The sequence below is a fragment of the Gigantopelta aegis genome, chromosome 14 (assembly GCF_016097555.1).
Source record: "Gigantopelta aegis isolate Gae_Host chromosome 14, Gae_host_genome, whole genome shotgun sequence".
NCBI classification, from domain to species: Eukaryota; Metazoa; Mollusca; class Gastropoda; order Neomphalida; family Peltospiridae; genus Gigantopelta; species Gigantopelta aegis.
In genome coordinates, this window is record NC_054712.1 from 17,756,230 (window position 1) to 17,774,580 (window position 18,351).

Here is an 18,351-nt window from a genome sequence, read left to right on the forward strand (position 1 = left end):
CATAAATTACTTTAATGTTTAGTTTAATTAATTTTTGTGTATTTTTAATTTAAAAAAACAAGTGCCCCGAAAATGGTGAAAATGCCCCAAAAGTGTTTGGTCTACCATGCCTTGCCTAATTTCTAGGGTAATCAGTAAGTACTGTTTTGTTTTACATTCCATTTCTGAAAGTAATGACAGTGCATAGTATTTGGGACTATGCAAACAGATTAAGTTAATAAACTGTGTATGTCCAAAAAATAAATGTTTCAAGAGAAAAGACTGTCATTTTGTTTGTCATTCCATTTCTGAAACCAAGCACATTAAATTGTAGGGGAAATCAGATACAATATACACACAGAAACACATTTTTAGTCCTTCCACAACTGTCATTCTGTTTGTCATTCCATTTCTAAAATGATATCATAGATACTGTTCTACTTTAACCCTAATCCTAACCCTAGCTCTAATCCATATCCATTATATGTTGTTGTTTGTTTTTGTTTTTTGTTGTTGTTGTTGTTTATGTTTTTTGTTGTTGTTGTTGTTGTGTGTGGGGTTTTTTTAGAGGGGGGGGGTAGTTATTTTACCTTAGTGGATAACTGTTTGAGTTTCAAGACTGTCATTCTGTTTGTCATTCCATTTCTGAAAGTTATATTTTGTGTGCTTTTTTGTTCCTTGTCAGTCTTTCAGTATAAATTAGGCTTCTGTTATTCCCGTTCTAAAGAGCTATGACATGACACTAGTAATAGTATATACATATATATGCATTCCATATATAATATTATATTATAATAATTATTCACATAAATGATGCATTGTCAATATTTCTGTCTGTTATTCGTCATTCGCTGTCATTCGTCATTCAGATTAGAGTGTCACTATTATATATTAGGCTATATCTACCTACTTTTTGCTAAACAATACTAAACGTTGAAAACGAGGTTACTAGTTACACATAGTACACATTGAAATGGTCATCAAAAGAGATTCATTAAGTAACATTGACCTCACCTTTACTGGACTCGTCTCGCTGACCAGATCCTAAAAATCGTCTAATACTTCTAATGATTTTATAGTCGGTATTTCCTGAAAATGGCTCGTTTCGGTCTCAGTCAATTTCGTGAATGTGTTCTATTTTTAGAAACGGGAAGCCCAAATCTGTCATTCTCCTAAATATGGATTTCGGCGAAATATATTGTTCAGTTGGTAACCGTGAGGTTTAACTATAAATATATATACTCTTCAAAAGAAGAAACGCAAAACCACATTGTCGTAACATTTGGAGAATTGATTTAATTATTGAATGGTGAGTCCGATAATTACCAAATGTTGCAGGATTGTTCACAATTCACTCTAGTCCATTGTGATTAAGTGATAGGACACACCACCAAGGTCAAGGTCATCTGGAGTCAATACCGGGTGTGGCCTCCGCGTGTGTTGACAACTGCCTGGCACCGCCTGCCCAAGGAAGCAACCAGAGTACGGATGACGTCCCGGGGGATGGTGGCCCACTCGGCCTGCAAGGCTGCTGCCAGCTCGGGCAGGGTCTGGGGCTGTGGTTGTCGCTGTCGGAGGCGTCGGTCCAACTCGTCCCATAGATGTTCAATTGGGTTCAAATCCGGTGATATCGATGGCCAAGGAAGGACATTAATGTTGTTGTTCTGTAGGAAAGCCGTTGTGAGACGTGCTGTGTGAGGCCTGGCGTTGTCATGTTGGAACACTGCGTTGGCGTTGGCCATAACTGGAACGATGTGTGGCCGGAGGATCTGGTCAATGTAGCCCTGTGCATTCAGGTTGCCCTGCACGTGGACCAGGTCAGTTCTGCCAGTGTGTGAGATGGCTGCCCACACCATGACACTACCCCCGCCGAATCTGTCCACTTCCTGCACGCAGTTTGCCGCATAACGTTCACCACGACGCCTATACACGCGACATCTTCCATCATGACGTCGGAGCAGAAATCGGGACTCGTCACTGAACCACACCTGTCTCCATCGCAGTTGAGGCCATTGTCGATGAATCTGGCACCACTGCAGTCGGAGTCGACGGTGTTGTGGTGTTAAGATGACACCTCGAACTGGACGTCTGGCACGAATTCCTACCTCACGTAGGCGGTTCCGTACGGTCTGGTCGGATATCCTGCGCAAACCTGGTATTGCTGCGGCTGTGGAGGTGGCAGTAGTCAATCGTTCCCGAAAGTGGCGTACCCGGATGTAGCGGTCCTGCCCGGGGGTAGTGACCCGTGGTCGACCGGATCTAGGGAGGTCACGTGTTGATCCATTTTGCTGGTAACGGTCCCACAGTCTGGAGATGGTGCTTGGGGACACATGGAATGCCCTGACAACGGCCGTTCTGGATTCGCCTGCGTCTAGTCGGCCGATGGCATTGTTTCTCTGCGGTTCACTGAGACGTGGCATGTCCTGGATTGTCAACTGTCGGCCAGATACAGAGGCCAGGCAAGCGAACACCCTGCACTTTTATACTGTCGGTGTTCATGTTGCACGTGCAGACAACGCACGTGCAGTGGTGACATGGTTTGCACGTGGCTGCGTTTTTGCGAATATTCACATTTTGGAACTTTATTGTACAGTAGCTGCGTTTTATCGAATGTAACCGTGGGAATGTGTTTGGGACATGCAATGACCTTATATTCACAAAGCATGAACCGGTAGGAAACATAAAATCGGAGTTATAACCCATTTGTACCCTTTTGCGTTTCTTTTTTTGAAGAGTATATATATATATATATATTTTAATAAATTAAATAATAATAATAATAAAATTATAACTTGGCCATACTATAAATGTATATATATAGATTTTTTTGATTTTTTTTTAAAAATAAATTAAATAATAATAATAATAAAATTATAACTTGGCCATACCTACAAAATAAATTAAGGGTTATGTGTGTGTGTACGTGTGCGTGTGTGTTGTGTCTGTGTGTTGCGTGTGTGTGCGTGTGTGTGTGTGTTACTTCATCAAGTGTGTGTGTGTGTGTTAATTGTGTGTCCGTGTGTGTGTTGTGTCTAAATTAAGGGTTATGTGTGTGTACGTGTGCGTGTGTGTTGTCTGTGTCTGTCAGTGTGTGTTGTGTGTGTATGTGTTGTGTGTATGTATCTGTGTGCGCGCGCGCGTGCATGCGTGCGTGTATGTGTGTGTGTTAGTTCATCAAGTGGGTTGTGTGTGCGCGCGTGCGTGTATGTGTGTGTGGGGGGGGGGGGGGGTAGGTGTACATGTATGTATATTAGTTTTATACATGATGGGGGAGTGTTGTTGAACGATCCATAATTTGACACGGGATCTTGTACACTGACATTTCAATGAACGTATAACGTAAAGTTTGTTTTATTTAACAACACTATATAATGCAAACAGATTTATTAATCATTATAGCTATTGTATGTCAAACATTTGGTCATTCTGATTTATGGAATCTTGGAGGAAACCCACTACATTTTTTCATTAGCAGCAAAGGATCTTTTATATAGACTTTAACACAGGCAAGACAGCACATACAGCGGTCTTTGATATACCAGCTGTTTGACACTGGTTGGGGGTGGGTGTAGAATCACAGAATGGGTCAACTGCATGAAGGGATTCGACAGGCACAGATCCTGAATGTTTTGCAAGGGGTGGGGGGGGGGGTCATATCGTTAAATGTTTATTCATTCACTCACTCTTTCATTAAAATAAGTGAAACAAAAATTGTTGTCCTGAACATGGTCCGGACCCCCTCACCCACCCTGGATCCACGCCTGTTCGATCCTATGATACAATTAAGTACCTCAGGAATGCCCTCTATAGCGACTGGGCAAAATTCTGAACACTAATATCCAACAATTAAATGTAGACTTGTGCTGTCAGTAAAATGAAAAATAACCAGGACACGTGTTATAACGTACTGGTTCAAAAGTTACACTACTAGAGCACATTGAAGGAAGGATATGTTTTAACGTATATGTTTAACACATTTTATTTATGGTTATATGGCATCGGACATATGGTTATGGATCACACAGATATTAAGAGAGGAAACCCACTGTCGCCACTTCATGGACTACTCTTTTCGATTAGCAGCAAGGGATCTTTTATATGCATCATCCCACAGACAGGATAGTACATACCACACCCTTTGTTACACCAGTTGTGGAGCACCGACTGGAACGAGAAATAACCCAATGGGTCCACCGACGGGAATCAATCCTATATCAATCGTGCATCAGGCAAGTGCTGTACCACTGAGCTGCATCCTGCCCCCTAGAGCTATTGATTTATTTAGGCTATTGGATATTAAACATTTGGTAATTTTAACATATAGTAAAAAAATATATATATGTGCATGTATATTCATTCAAATACATATTTAGATTGCCTTTCATCCTGTGAGGGGTGGCCCCTCCAGCTTCAGAGTTTGGGGGGGGGGGGGGGGGCAGTGCCACAGACCATGCATTAGGCGACCATTTTGCCACTGGGATACGTCCTGCCCCTTCTGTTACAGCAGAATCTTCTCCAGACGGAATATTACAGGTTCAGTTTAGAAAATAAGATCGCATAATATATTTAGATTTTTATTTGCAAAAATGTACACCACAGTTAACCAAATTTACATATCACATCAAACCTACAAGTATATAACCTTGTTATCAGTCAAAAAAAATAATATATATATATATATATAAAAGAGTATGATGTAGATAGCACTATTTAACAGATAATAATAATACTAATTGTTATATTTACAGTGTTACTTCAAACAAAACAATTAATTATTGTACACTGTGTATAATAATAATAATAATTGTTATATTTACAGTGTATATACATGTACATGTACATGTCTGTTATTTCAAACAAAACAATTAATTATTGTACACACTGTGTATAATAATAATAATAATAATCCTTCATTAAATGTTACCCCATGAAATGGAAATATGAACTATAATTCCATGTAACAATGAATACACGTATTAAAATGTGTTATTATTAGCAGATTTATGAACCAAATGACTTGTGTTCTTATTTCTTGAACTTTCAAATACAAAAATGTATTAATTTTCAAATATGACACAAATATTGCAAGAGTTCTGCCTTCATTGATTTTTTTGTTCAAAGTTTTTAAGAACCTGAACACTATTCCAACAATGAGACTATCTTTAACACAATCCATTAATCTACGTGTATGTTTCATCTATTACAATAGTAACAAATACTGAACCATGCCTAAAAAAAGACTGTTGGATTACAGTAAACTAACGTTTTAAAAGAATAGCCTTAATATAATTAACTATATTGTATTTTATACATATAACAATTTTGTAACCATATCTGACTAAAGGATTAATTTTAAATGAAAACCACACTGAAGGTTAAAACAAACCACAGAAGTGTCAACAATTGTTTATATTGTTCAGTACTTGAAACTTGCCATAAAATATGGTTGCCCCAAAAATAATGGATGTTGGCAAATTATGGTAAGCAAACCACAAACCACGAGCAAGATTTTAATGTGGAATAAATATATGCAATATAAATATTAATAGTGGCTCATATGTTATAGCTCTAAAGTAGATCGCTCAAATAATAATATTATTTGGGCGACTAATGCCATTATTTTTTTAATATTCAAGTCGCCCAAACAGGACATTGGTCGCACTTGGCGACAGGTCGTTTCAAGCCCCGATTGTTATTTGTAAAAATGAGAAACTATATCTAAAATGGCCATTTATTAATATTTGTAAACTGAATTTACAATATTTTTTCATTTTTAACAAATACTAAACACATTTAAGGACGGACAATGCATAAAAATGGAGAATAATATAAAATTACAAGCAGAAAAAAAATCATCTGCATGTCATTGTTATCAAAGAAAATACAATATAAAATAACAACATTCAAACATATAAATATATCTACAGCACAGTTTACAATATAACAATAGATGTCAACAACTAACAGTTCACAAAGTTCTCGTATTGCATGATATAATATATGTTGATACACATATATAAAATACTCTAAAGAAAGTGGGTCATAATTTTGGTATACAAAAACAGTATGTAATATTTTGATATACCACAGACCTTTAGTTTAATTTTTGTTTTCAGATTAACTCGTATCGTTAAACTGAAATGTTTGACTAGTACAGATGGTTCACTATGCAGCATATTATTAATGCATTGCATCATTTCTTCAATGACCATGATTATTAATATTAATACTAGTAAGTAAATTATTTACAATTTTTTTTTTAACACAGTCAAACTAATTCTTTTACAACAGTTACTGAAAAATATCTTAATTAAATATTACAATTGCTCCAAAGCCAATGTAAACTGCTACACAGGGCTTCTAGGTTATGGTAGCCCCACTCCCATGGCTAGTGATATTCCATGTTGGGCTAGTGAATAATTAAAATAGCCATGCCCGATGACTAGTGAAAAAAAGAAGTCAAATTTTGTAAATATGAATATCCTTCCCCCACCCCAACTCCCAAATGTTAGTGTTGTTAAACTTTATCTCCCTCTTTAGGTCACATACATGCATTTGATTATTACTAATATTTAGTACAATTGTATTAACTTAAAGTAAAGTAGGGCTAGTGGATTTTTATTCATGGCTAGTAATTATTTTAAATCACTGATCCCAAGGCTAGTGGATTTTATAAAAATTCTAGAAGCCCTGAGTTACTGTACATGTAGTTAACTCATCTATAAAAACCAGTCTTGAAATAATGTTTAACATACATGTATCCAAATCCATTAAACAGATATGAAAAGCACACATATCACAACTATAAGACAAAAAATCTAAATACAATTACACAGGTCTTGAGTAGCAGGGATTATTGTAAGCATTTCATCAAAACAACTATGCCATGAAGAGCATTAAAATCCCAACACGTTTACTTGTGATTAAATACATGTCAACCCGGTTACTGGACAAATTGTTGTAGTATGGTGTTGGCACTAATTTACAAAACATCAAAAGAAATGCAAATATTAAGTTTAGTTTTCTTTAATTTATTTAAAAGTATTCAGTGTGAATCATATTAATTTTTGTCTATTAAAAATATCTAGTGAACATTTTAGATCCATTTTGACAGTCTGTTTATCAAATTAATTGTATCAATATATGTATGTATGTATGTATATGTGTGCATGTGTGCATGAATACGTGTATGTATGTATTGATGTATGAATATCTATATATTGTACGTATGCCGAGGTTGACTATTACATACATAGATATTAATACACTGGCACAGGGGATAATTAAATCCTTTCTTGCCTCACAAATTGGTCCATGCCATTGCTGGGAATCGAACCTATGGCACCAAATTGCCCGCAACTTACAGACCTGCAATGATACCTTTTGAGCTATTGAGGCATCCATATATGTATGTATGTATGTATGTATGTATGTATTGATGTATGACTATCTACATATTGTATGTATGTCGAGGTTGACTGTTACATACATAGATATTAACACACTGGCATAGGGGATAATTAAATATTTTCTGGCCTCACATGTGTGTATATATGTGTGTATATATGTGTGTATATATGTATGTATACATGTATGTATGTATGTATGTATGTATGTATGTATGGAGAGAGAGAGAGAGAGAGAGAGAGAGAGAGAGAGAGAGAGAGAGAGAGAGAGAGAGAGAGAGTATTAAAGTATTCACAATTCTTTTGTTGTTCAGTATTTTTCTGTTATGTACAAACAATTTCTCAAAATATTAGTAACAGTTAAACAGAGCACTAGTTACTAGATGTATGTACATCATATGTAAATCACATAGGGCATGCTCGATTTGCAATTCTAGAAACCAGAATAATTGCAATCCCAAATGAACTGTTTCGACAACTTCCAACCTCAGAGTAGCATCAAACCTGGCAGATGTTAGTGTTTAAGTGTGGGTCCAATGCCATTTCCACTTTCTGGGTTGACACAATTTAACATTCATAAATTTGTAAGAGTTTATATTTCATAATTTTAAAGGACAACAACAAATTTGCAGGTGATCTTTTTGATGAAGTTCTCAGTCTCTATTGCTATTATCAGTAGTTATGTCCACTACCATTGTTATGTCCACTACCATTGTTATGTCCACTACCATTGTTATGTGCAAGATAGGTGATGCTTCAAAAACAATGTTGGATAAGATTTAACCCACCAATCTAAGGTTTTAGTTCCAATTTTGTTTGAGTAATGAAGTTTAAGAACAGTTCTCATTGAATTCCGATGGTCTAGCATTCCGAGCATTCCAGATGTTTCACTGTCCATCCAAAACATGTCTTTTGTAACCAGGATGGTACCGGTATGAAGTCATAAAGACTTGCACCACTATAGCGAAAGATGGCTTTAACAAAAAGGAATTTAACAAAACATCACACAAAACTGTAAGTGAATTGTACTAGTCTTTGCACTGGTAAAATCACATTGAAAATCATCATGGTGACACATTTCACTTTGTAGGCGGATTCTTCATGACCAACTCTTTCAACTTATCAACAAGTTGGTCCCAGTCATCAGACTTGGACACTTGCAGTGGGTAGTCAAGCATGCTGAACTGAAAACAAAACACAAAAACAACATTAAACAGATGCAAATTAAAGATACATGTATATCACTGTTCATTTAAAAAAACAGAAAAACACAAAAATATGTCATTTAAATATATATATGAATATATATATAGATATATATATATATATATATATATAGATAGATAGATATAGATAGATGATATATATAGATATATATAGATAGATATATATATGGATATATAGATATAGATATATATATATGGATATATATATATATATTATTTGTCTAAGACAACAGAAGTATGTATAGGCCTAATTTTTATTCATTGACAGAATGCTGTAAATTAAAACAAATAGTACCTAGGTTTTCCACAAAATAATTCAACCTCTACCCTCCTGCATTGGAAATTTTACAAATTAACTTCCTTAGATAATGTATTGCACTCTAAGCATTCAAACTGGCTTTAGTAAATTGTATGTCCACGAGTTATGAGTTACAGTGCTCCACGACTGGCATACCAAAGGTCATAGTTTGTGGTGGCCTGTCTGTAGACTAATATACTTCTGAACATAATTTAAAGGCTAAAATTTCATTGTGTAAATTCAAATAACAGGTATATTATTTAAATCTAATTTAAAAAGAAGCCATTTGGGCAATTTGGCACCTAATAATTGATGTTTACATTTGTAATGAGATGTTGTTAAACATACATCTATTCATCCAATATGCAAGTCTAAATTTAACATCTAAGTTATTTAACTCGTGAGGTTTGTTCATGTTTAACAGATGTCTGTCAAACTGACCTTTTTCTTCAGATAGTGAGGTTTGTTCATGTTTAACAGATGTCTGTCAAACTGACCTTTTTCTTCAGATAGTGAGGTTTGTTCATGTTTAACAGATGTCTGTCAAACTGACCTTTTTCTTCAGATAGTGAGGTTTGTCGATGTTTATACAGAGATTTCATGCTTCAAATAGTGAGGTTTGTTCATGTTTAACAGATATTTTGTCTATCAAACTGACCTTCGGTTAAATGTCTTGCTTCAGATAGTGAGGTTTGTTCATGTTTAACAGATGTCTGTCAAACTGACCTTTTTCTTCAGATAGTGAGGTTTGTTCATGTTTAACAGATGTCTGTCAAACTGACCTTTTTCTTCAGATAGTGAGGTTTGTCGATGTTTATACAGAGATTTCATGCTTCAAATAGTGAGGTTTGTTCATGTTTAACAGATATTTTGTCTATCAAACTGACCTTCGGTTAAATGTCTTGCTTCAGATAGTGAGGTTTGTTCATGTTTAACAGAGATTTTGTCTATCAAACTGACCTTCGGTTAAAGGTCTTGCTTCAAATAATGAGGTTTGTTCATGTTTAACAGAGATTTTGTCTATCAGATAGTGAGGTTTGTTCATGTTTAACAGATTTTGTCTATCAGATAGTGAGGTTTGTTCATGTTTAACAGAGATTTTGTGTATCAGATAGTGAGGTTTGTTCATGTTTGACAGAGATTTTGTCTATCAAACTGACCTTCGGTTAAAGGTCTTGCTTCAGATAGTGAGGTTTGTTCATGTTTAACAGAGATTTTGTCTATCAAACTGACCTTCAGTTAAAGGTCTTGCTTCAGATAGTGAGGTTTGTTCATGTTTAACAGAGATTTTGTCTATCAGATAGTGAGGTTTGTTCATGTTTAACAGAGATTTTGTCTATCAAACTGACCTTCAGTTAAAGGTCTTGCTTCAGATAGTGAGGTTTGTCCACGTTTGACAGAGATTTTGTCTATCAGATAGTGAGGTTTGTTCATGTTTAACAGATTTTGTCTATGAGATAGTGAGGTTTGTTCATGTTTAACAGAGATTTTGTGTATCAGATAGTGAGGTTTGTTCATGTTTGACAGAGATTTTGTCTATCAGATAGTGAGGTTTGCTCATGTTTAACAGAGATTTTGTCTATCAGATAGTGAGGTTTGTTCATGTTTGACAGAGATTTTGTCTATCAGATAGTGAGGTTTGTCCATGTTTAACAGAGATTGTCTATCAGATAGTGAGGTTTGTTCATGTTTAACAGAGATTTTGTGTATCGAATAGTGAGGTTTGTCCATATTTATACAGATTTTGTGTATCAGATAGTGAGGTTTGTCCATGTTTGACAGAGATTCTGTCTATCAAACTGACCTTCGGTTAAAGGTCTTGCTTCAAATAGTGAGGTTTGTTCATGTTTAAAGCACTGTGCAGAGTCTGCAGCTCTTCAAGCTGTCTACGAAGACGCAAGTCCAGGCTGTCATTGAGTGAGATCTGAAGCTGACAAGAGCTGGGAAGTGAATGACAATCAACATTCACCAGATGGCACTGTAATGCAAGTCAAAAATCAGTTTTAAATTAGCAGCTGTGCATTCAGACTAGTTCTAGAAGCTTCAGTCTTGATATTGGTATATGGAAAAAAAGATATCTCTGTTCAACAACACCTCAGCACATTATAAAATAAGGCTATTCGGTGTCCAGCGTATGGTCATCTTGACTTTTAGTCACACAGACTACTCTTGCCGATAACACAGCAAGAGATGTTTTATATGCATTTTCCTAAACACAGAACAACAAATACCACCAAACTAACCAGATCCAGACCCAGCTTTGGTGTTTTCAAGACTTAGGCCCTTACATTTAATAATAACCTAAGTGCATGTGTGCCTGTATGCATAAAACAACAATCTTCAAGTTGTACTAACTTTTGTAAAAATCTATAAAACCAGGACACAAATTAGAACTGCCAAGTAAATAAATATAGTTACTGTAATGTTACATACCTTGGCTAAGTAAAATAATGCTAGTGAGTGAAACACGGACGCAGAAATCAACAAATTGTTAGAAGGATTGTTCTCAGACTTCCAGTCCTGCCCAAACCCTACGAGAACTTCAGCTGATGGTTGAACTGTAATTGCACCATTCTGGTATTTCTGTAAACGGTCCACAAACTTAGCAAAGTCAAAGATTTTAACAGGTGCACCATCTCGCTCCAGCTTTACAGGATGGACGCTGGAACTGTTGGCTGGTACCACAAAAATTACCAGTCTACAAAAGAATTAAATATTGCGGCCATTTTAACAAGAAAAATAACAAAATGTATAAAGTGCAATAAAACTAAGATAATTTAATTGTCCATATTTTTTTTTTCATTTTTCATGTTCATAAAATATTTAAATTTAATAGATCAAAAAGACTTGCGAAAAAATGTGCCCCGAGGAGAAATAATAGTTTCTAGTACGAGTACGGTTGTAGATGGTTTTACAGACATGGATCTAAAAAAAAACCAAGCCTTGGAGTTTTAGTAAGCTCCATAGATTTGATGTTCTTGAGATGTGTATATTAAAAGAGTTGATATTCATGTTCAATCTTTTTAAAATAAGATTTTACTGAATGCTTTGACATTAGGTCTTCATCATGACATGGTGTTGGCTTAAGTCAGATCTACTGTTGCTGAGGCAGTAAGATCTAATGTCAATGACAATGTATTCGTAATATGTATACCTGCATTTTCTTGTAGCATAAATGTCTCTGTCCTCGCAATGAAGCAGAAGTCCTCTGTCGAGTACGTTCAACAGCTGAGTAGTGAGGCGCTCTTGTCTCAGATTGGACAGTTCAGTGCATGGTGGAAAATGGATCTGTTCCATAGTTGGTGGACCAAATATCTGCATGACAAATATAAGAAAAAAATAATTCTAAAACAATCTTTAAAATTATTGACGTAATAAAAACTAACTGTCAGTATAACTCCTATGAATGTTCATATGTTCTGTCTAAATATATATATATATCAGGGGTGGGGAAAAGCCCTTTTTTCCCGGTCTGGGACCGATTCTCGATCTCTGAGACCGAAATTATTTTTCAAAAACGTGCGTTTGCCGGTCCCACTTTTGTCATTCTTGTCGGTCCGAAGCACCTGTCCGTTTCTATTATAGGAAAAAATTCCTATCCGCCAATTGGATCAGCCTGCCCAGACATTGGCATCTTGTGCATGATTTAAAAGAATAACAAATAAATAAATAGTGGTCAAAATTGACTGGTGTTTCTGACGTCTGTGATTTTAAAGTCTGCCATAAGGACTACAATCAATCTACTGCCACTAGGCTAGACATTTGTCAAAGCCGCTGTGCTGTCACGAGATAAAACAGACGTTAACAATAGCATCATTCTTGGTGAGAAGGCTACCAAGGTATTACACTCCAATTAAAACAAAGGACCCAGAGTTTGCAACTGGTCACAATCAACACATGTTAACGCCTGTGTACGGAGCTCTGTCGGGTCGAGTCCGAGGCAAGAGGCTTTTGTGAAATACAAACTGCTTGAAATAGCATAAAATATACTGAAATAATCTATAAATGTGTTTCTTGTTGACTGTTCAATGTAGTGTATCAAATAATTATAAAGGACTTTAAAATTTAAAAAAAGGTTTACACCTCTTTTTTTTTTAAAAGTGGGAGTGAGTTGGAATAGCTAAACCGACTATCTTTAGAGCCAGGAGAGGTCAAATGTCATCCAATCGGCGATAACGTTATTAATTGCTTTGTCTAAACGTGTGCCAGCTCAAGTTGTCAAACGCTCCAACGGTGTTATTGTTTATTAATTTTCAGGACTACTGAATACTGGTACTTTTTATACATATATGAGAGTTAAAATGCATAACTTTTATTCCTTTTTTATATTATTTATTCCATTATGTAAAATAAATATAATAAATTTTTTTTTTGCTGATGGGATCAAACATTTTGTTTTTCTTTCATGTTTTGATGTTTATCATTTCGCGTTCATGATTCAAGATAAAAATATACAAATGCCACTATGATTTTGTTTTTAGAACACTATTTGGCAAATATCACCTTTTAAATGATTTTATAATTTTTATTTGTATTCCTTTCTTCTTATCCCTCTACCCCCCTCCCCCCCTGTAGTGATGACATCAACGTGGGACCGACTGACAATTTTATTTTTCCCCACCCCTGATATATATATATATATATATATATATATGAAGATTAAATATTATATATATATATATATGAAGATTAAATATTATATATATATATATATATTATATATATATATATATATATATATATATATGAAGATTAAAATAATTCTTGACATGGAGAATAATGTCTAAACATTAATATAAATAACTTTCATTATGTTTCTTTCATTCATTTGCCGTAACAAATGTCTACTTTGCTCTAAGCTAGTGTCTTATTTATGAACATACTCAAAGGTCTGTAATAAAAAATATATCACTTTGTGAAAATTTCTATCATATAATATAAACTGTTTGAATAATTTCAACATACCTTCACTTGCTCTTCACTTCTAGGTAGGGAATCTACCGGTGGACCATAAAACAAACGACACCCCTCAAACTTTACTTGATGTTGGCCCACAACCTTGTTGCGATATTTAATCCGAATAATAAATTCATTTTCTGCAAAACAAATGAGGAATTTATAGTTGTAACAAACATAATTTGGACAGTTTATATAATATCAAAAGAAACATTGTTAACAACTATTTTAATATTTTATTTACTTATGTACCCATGATGGAACAATTACAGTTATTTTTTTTTTAAACAATCGATTATGGATTTTTATAATATATCATCACATCGATACATTTTTTATTATAACTGTTCATTAGAACATTACTAAAAAGTTTGTTTTGTTTAACGACACCAGTAGAGCACATTGATTTTGTTAATCATTGGCTATTGGATGTCAAACATATGGTCATTTTAACACAGTCATAGAGAGGAAACCCGCTACATTTTTTCCATTAGTAGCAAGTGATCTTTTATATGCACCATCCCACAGACAGGATAGCACATACCACAGCCTTTGATATGCCAGTCGTGGTGCACTGGCTGGAAAGAGAAATAGCCCAATGGGAATCAATACTAGACCGACCGTGCATCAAGCGAACACTTTAACACTGGGCTACATCCTGTCCCTGGTTTGAAATAGAAAGCAAAATATGGTCTGCTGTTATTTTGTAAGATAGCAGGTCAAAAGAGATTTGTCCTACTAAGAAAAACATATGTCCTACTGGGGTAAACGATAGCACAGAGTGAGGTGAGGGTTTGGAATATTGCTTAAATAACGATGACCTCTCAGATGGATTTAAAAGCATTATGGGATTAAAATATAACAGTATCACAAGCTAAGTTAGCAGATGAAAGAATCGTACAAACATCTCTCTCTTGAAAAATTACCTGCGATTTTGGGGTGGCTTTAACAGGTTCATGTTCAGGTTCAGGTAAATTTTAGACATGCTCATATGCCACTAAAGCTTCCAGCATGTCTCTTCCGGGGCCGGTCTCTGGATAGCCAGAAATCTGTCTTGGGACAAACGGTTTTAGCAGTTGAATTTCTGTTTGTCGGGACATAGCCCAGTGGTAAAGTGCTCACTTGATGCACGTCGGTCTGGAATCGGTGGGCCCATTGTGCTATTTCTTGTCACAGCCAGTGTACTGTGACTGGTATATCAAAGGCCATGGTATGTGCTATCCTGTCTGTGGGATGGTGCATATAAAAGATCCCTTTGCCATTAATGCAAAAACGTAACGGGTTTCCTCTCTATGACTGTGTCAAAATGACCATATGTTTGACATCTAAAAGCTGATGATTAATAAATCAATGTGCTCTAGTGGTATTGTTAAACAAAACAAAGTTTATTTATTTGAATTTCTTTTAGCTTTTATCAGGCTGCTATTTTGAGCACTGTCAAACATATCTAATGGGTAATCGCCTGAACACTATGCTTTGTTTTTTCTCTCTTTTTTTGTACAGTGGCGGCAAAGTGTAAAACAAAATAGTGGTACGGCTCGAGGTTGCCACTCTCTCCTTTCAAATTCACCTGCGAAGGACATTTTCACAGATAACACAAATATAACCCACAAAAAAAGAAAAAAAGTCATACGGCTATGCCTTACCCACTGCTGTAACAAAAACTATTTAGCAAGTATATTTACCTCCTGGCTGTACAAGAGTGTTTGTTTCATCTGTCATGAAATCGAGGATCGAGAGGCAGGAGTCTGTTGTAATTTTGGTAGGGGCACCTGTGTTATGATCAGTTGGAAACGAACCTTCTTCAATCACTGTGTTTTCATCTACACACACAAACAAACAAAAGATAAACCTGAGTCATTCCATACCATACAAAACAAATGCTGTAACAGTGTCAAACATTTTCTCAAATAACTACATAGCAGGTAGGATGATAGCTAGACAAACCATTCAACTACAAGATCTACAGTTTTCAGTGATAGCAGCAAAATCCTAGAGTTGTATTCACGAACAAAGGGACTTCATAACTGACATCATACATGTATGCTAAACATAATAAGCCGGCCTCGGTGGTGTCGTGGTTAAGCCATCGGACATAAGGCTGGTAGGTACAGGGTTCACAGCTTGGAACTGGCTCCCACCCAGAGCTAGTTTTAACGACTCCATGGGTAGGTGTAAGACCACTACACCCTCTTCTCTCTCACTAACCACTAACCTACTGTCCTGGACAGACAGTCCAGATAACTGAGGTGTGTGTCCAGGACAGCATGCTTCAACCATAATTGGATATAAGCACGAAAATAAGTTGAATGAATAAAGATAATAAATTCACAAATGAAACAAAAGGCAACGCTACATGCTGTGAGTGTCTTGTACGAGAGTAAACGATTGCATAGCAACCAATAAAATCATAATGTTGTCGTCTTATTGTTACAATGGGCCATTCTTGTAGCTGTTTGCATCTGTATGCAAGATATGGTTCGGACAAGATTTACTGTTATGTGCAGTAGACTGTGAAAAGTAGGTCACAGTGACCTAGTAATAGTACGCGACACACCACCATCCCAAGGTCCTGTATGCATCTGTATGCAAGTTCCGGACAAGAAAAAGTTAACAGACTGATGTACAGAGGGACGGATGGACAACACCATACCATAATACGACACATCTTAGATAGGCGTATAAAAAGATATATAAAATATTCAAATAATATTTCACTCTTTTACTGAGTTGATTATTATCTATTCAGTAAAGTTATGTGTAATCATTGTTAAAAACTGAAAACATCTCTGAATCTCCGAAAGGCCTGCCAAGTCTGGAATCTCACTCAATAATTTTGATTTGTGATTAACAAACAAGCTGTTCCATAAACCACCAGTCAGTCGTAGAATTTAAAATTTGTGTTGAAACTTTGTGAGATTATAATCAAATATTACATTATTTACATATATAAAAAAAAACACTTAAAAATATATAATGCATGTAATACGAACTTTTAACAATACTGAAAGTTTTAATATGTCAAAATAAATGTGAAGATAACAAAAAGAAAGACAACATTAGTCAAACTAACCCGTTTCCATGGCTTCGTCTTTAGCAAAGTTGTCATTGGTCGTAGCTGTGTGTGATACACCAATCAGATCACACACATCAATATTTTTAAGATCTTGGTCCAGACTTCGAACGTGGCCATCTTTATCTGAATATTAAAAATGAACAATACCATACTTGTGCTAAAATTACAACAGTTAAAGTTTGTTTTGTTTAATGACACCACTAGAGCACACTGATTAATTAATCATCAGCTACTGGATGTCATTTGTTAATTTTTCATATAGTCTTAGAGAGAAAACATGCTATATTTTTCCATTAGCAACAAGGGATCTTTTATATGCACCATCCCACAGACAGAACAGCACATACCACGGCTGTTGATATACCAGTCGTGGTGCACTGGCCGGAGCGAGAAATAGCCCAATGGGCCCATCGACAGGGATCAATCCCACACCGACCGTGCACCAAGCGAGCACTCTACCACTGGGCTACGTCCCACACCCAAAATTACAATTGATGCAGAAAATAAAAGGAATAATACAAATAACATCCTAAGATTACATTAAACACACAATTAAGGACATGAAAAACTGTTTTAATGTGCTTCATCTCACACTGTGCCCACTCCCCACCCCCACTCCAGTCTTTGTCTTAAAGATACGTACCCTAGTTTTTAAACACTAAGGCATAGTTTCGACTATTATAGCCGTTTTTGATAACTGAAATCACATTTTACTTAGATTTTATGGTTTAGATTATCAATGTCTGTACATTCGAAGTGTTCTTGGTCATCCTAGTGTTTTTAATATCACAAAATGCATTTCTCATATTTAAATGTTTTTATTGAGTCGAGTTTTAGTCTATTTCAACATTTCAATGTCACACACTCATGTTTCACTCAATTGTAACTTTATCCAAATGTGTTACAGGTTTGTCGATTAACTAAACTTAGTGTTAATTTTCACGGATTGAAACTAGCTAGGTCTGTCCCTTTAACAAGTTTCCAAGTACTTTACAGTCTTTCGTGGAAACCTGTGCCATGTACTTGCATTTCCCTATCCATGAGAATTACAACAGAAGGAAATTGTTTAATAAGTGTGGACAGATGGATTGATATAAAAGACCAATTATTATATCTATAATTATACTAATAATATAGGGCTGTAGCTAGGATGTTTGGTGGTTTTGTGGGGGGGGGGATGGAGGGGGTGGGATGGAATAGGGGCAGATGAATTCTTAGAATGAACGAGCATTCAAGACATGCCGCCCCTCCCAGACATTTTTTAATCTAGAGGCTCTGAAATACCATTTTGCAGCCATTTCAGGGTGGTTACATACCGGTACTTAAACTGTCAATATCAATAACCAGTAAAGTTTCTATTATTTTTACTGGATTTGTTTCCCCCTGCTCCCCTCAGCTAGCTATGGCCAT

The 18,351-nt window shown here is 35.7% G+C and overlaps 2 protein-coding genes across 4 annotated transcripts in view; both read right to left on the minus strand.

The window, feature by feature from the left end:
• Window positions 1-1,360, minus strand: part of LOC121388450 (interferon regulatory factor 5-like) — a 34,658-nt gene extending 33,298 nt beyond the window's left edge. The window contains exon 1 of one of the 2 annotated variants that reach the window (XM_041519772.1): window positions 1,306-1,360. The gene's annotated coding sequence lies outside the window, so the exon portion shown is untranslated. Of the gene's footprint in view, window positions 1-993; window positions 1,134-1,305 lie in introns of those variants that run through there. The other variant, XM_041519771.1, reaches the window with a different exon arrangement.
• Window positions 1,361-7,609: 6,249 nt separating this feature from the next.
• Window positions 7,610-18,351, minus strand: part of LOC121389486 (interferon regulatory factor 8-like) — a 31,495-nt gene continuing 20,753 nt past the window's right edge. The window contains exons 6-12 of one of the 2 annotated variants that reach the window (XM_041521136.1): window positions 16,939-17,064; window positions 15,551-15,688; window positions 13,875-14,005; window positions 12,064-12,224; window positions 11,343-11,607; window positions 10,714-10,887; window positions 7,610-8,569 (exon numbers count right to left, since the gene is read on the minus strand). In XM_041521136.1, the coding sequence (XP_041377070.1) occupies window positions 10,720-10,887; window positions 11,343-11,607; window positions 12,064-12,224; window positions 13,875-14,005; window positions 15,551-15,688; window positions 16,939-17,064 (989 nt within the window). In that variant the 3' untranslated portion in view covers window positions 7,610-8,569; window positions 10,714-10,719. The remainder of the gene's footprint in view (window positions 8,570-10,713; window positions 10,888-11,342; window positions 11,608-12,063; window positions 12,225-13,874; window positions 14,006-15,550; window positions 15,689-16,938; window positions 17,065-18,351) is intronic. The other variant, XM_041521137.1, reaches the window with a different exon arrangement.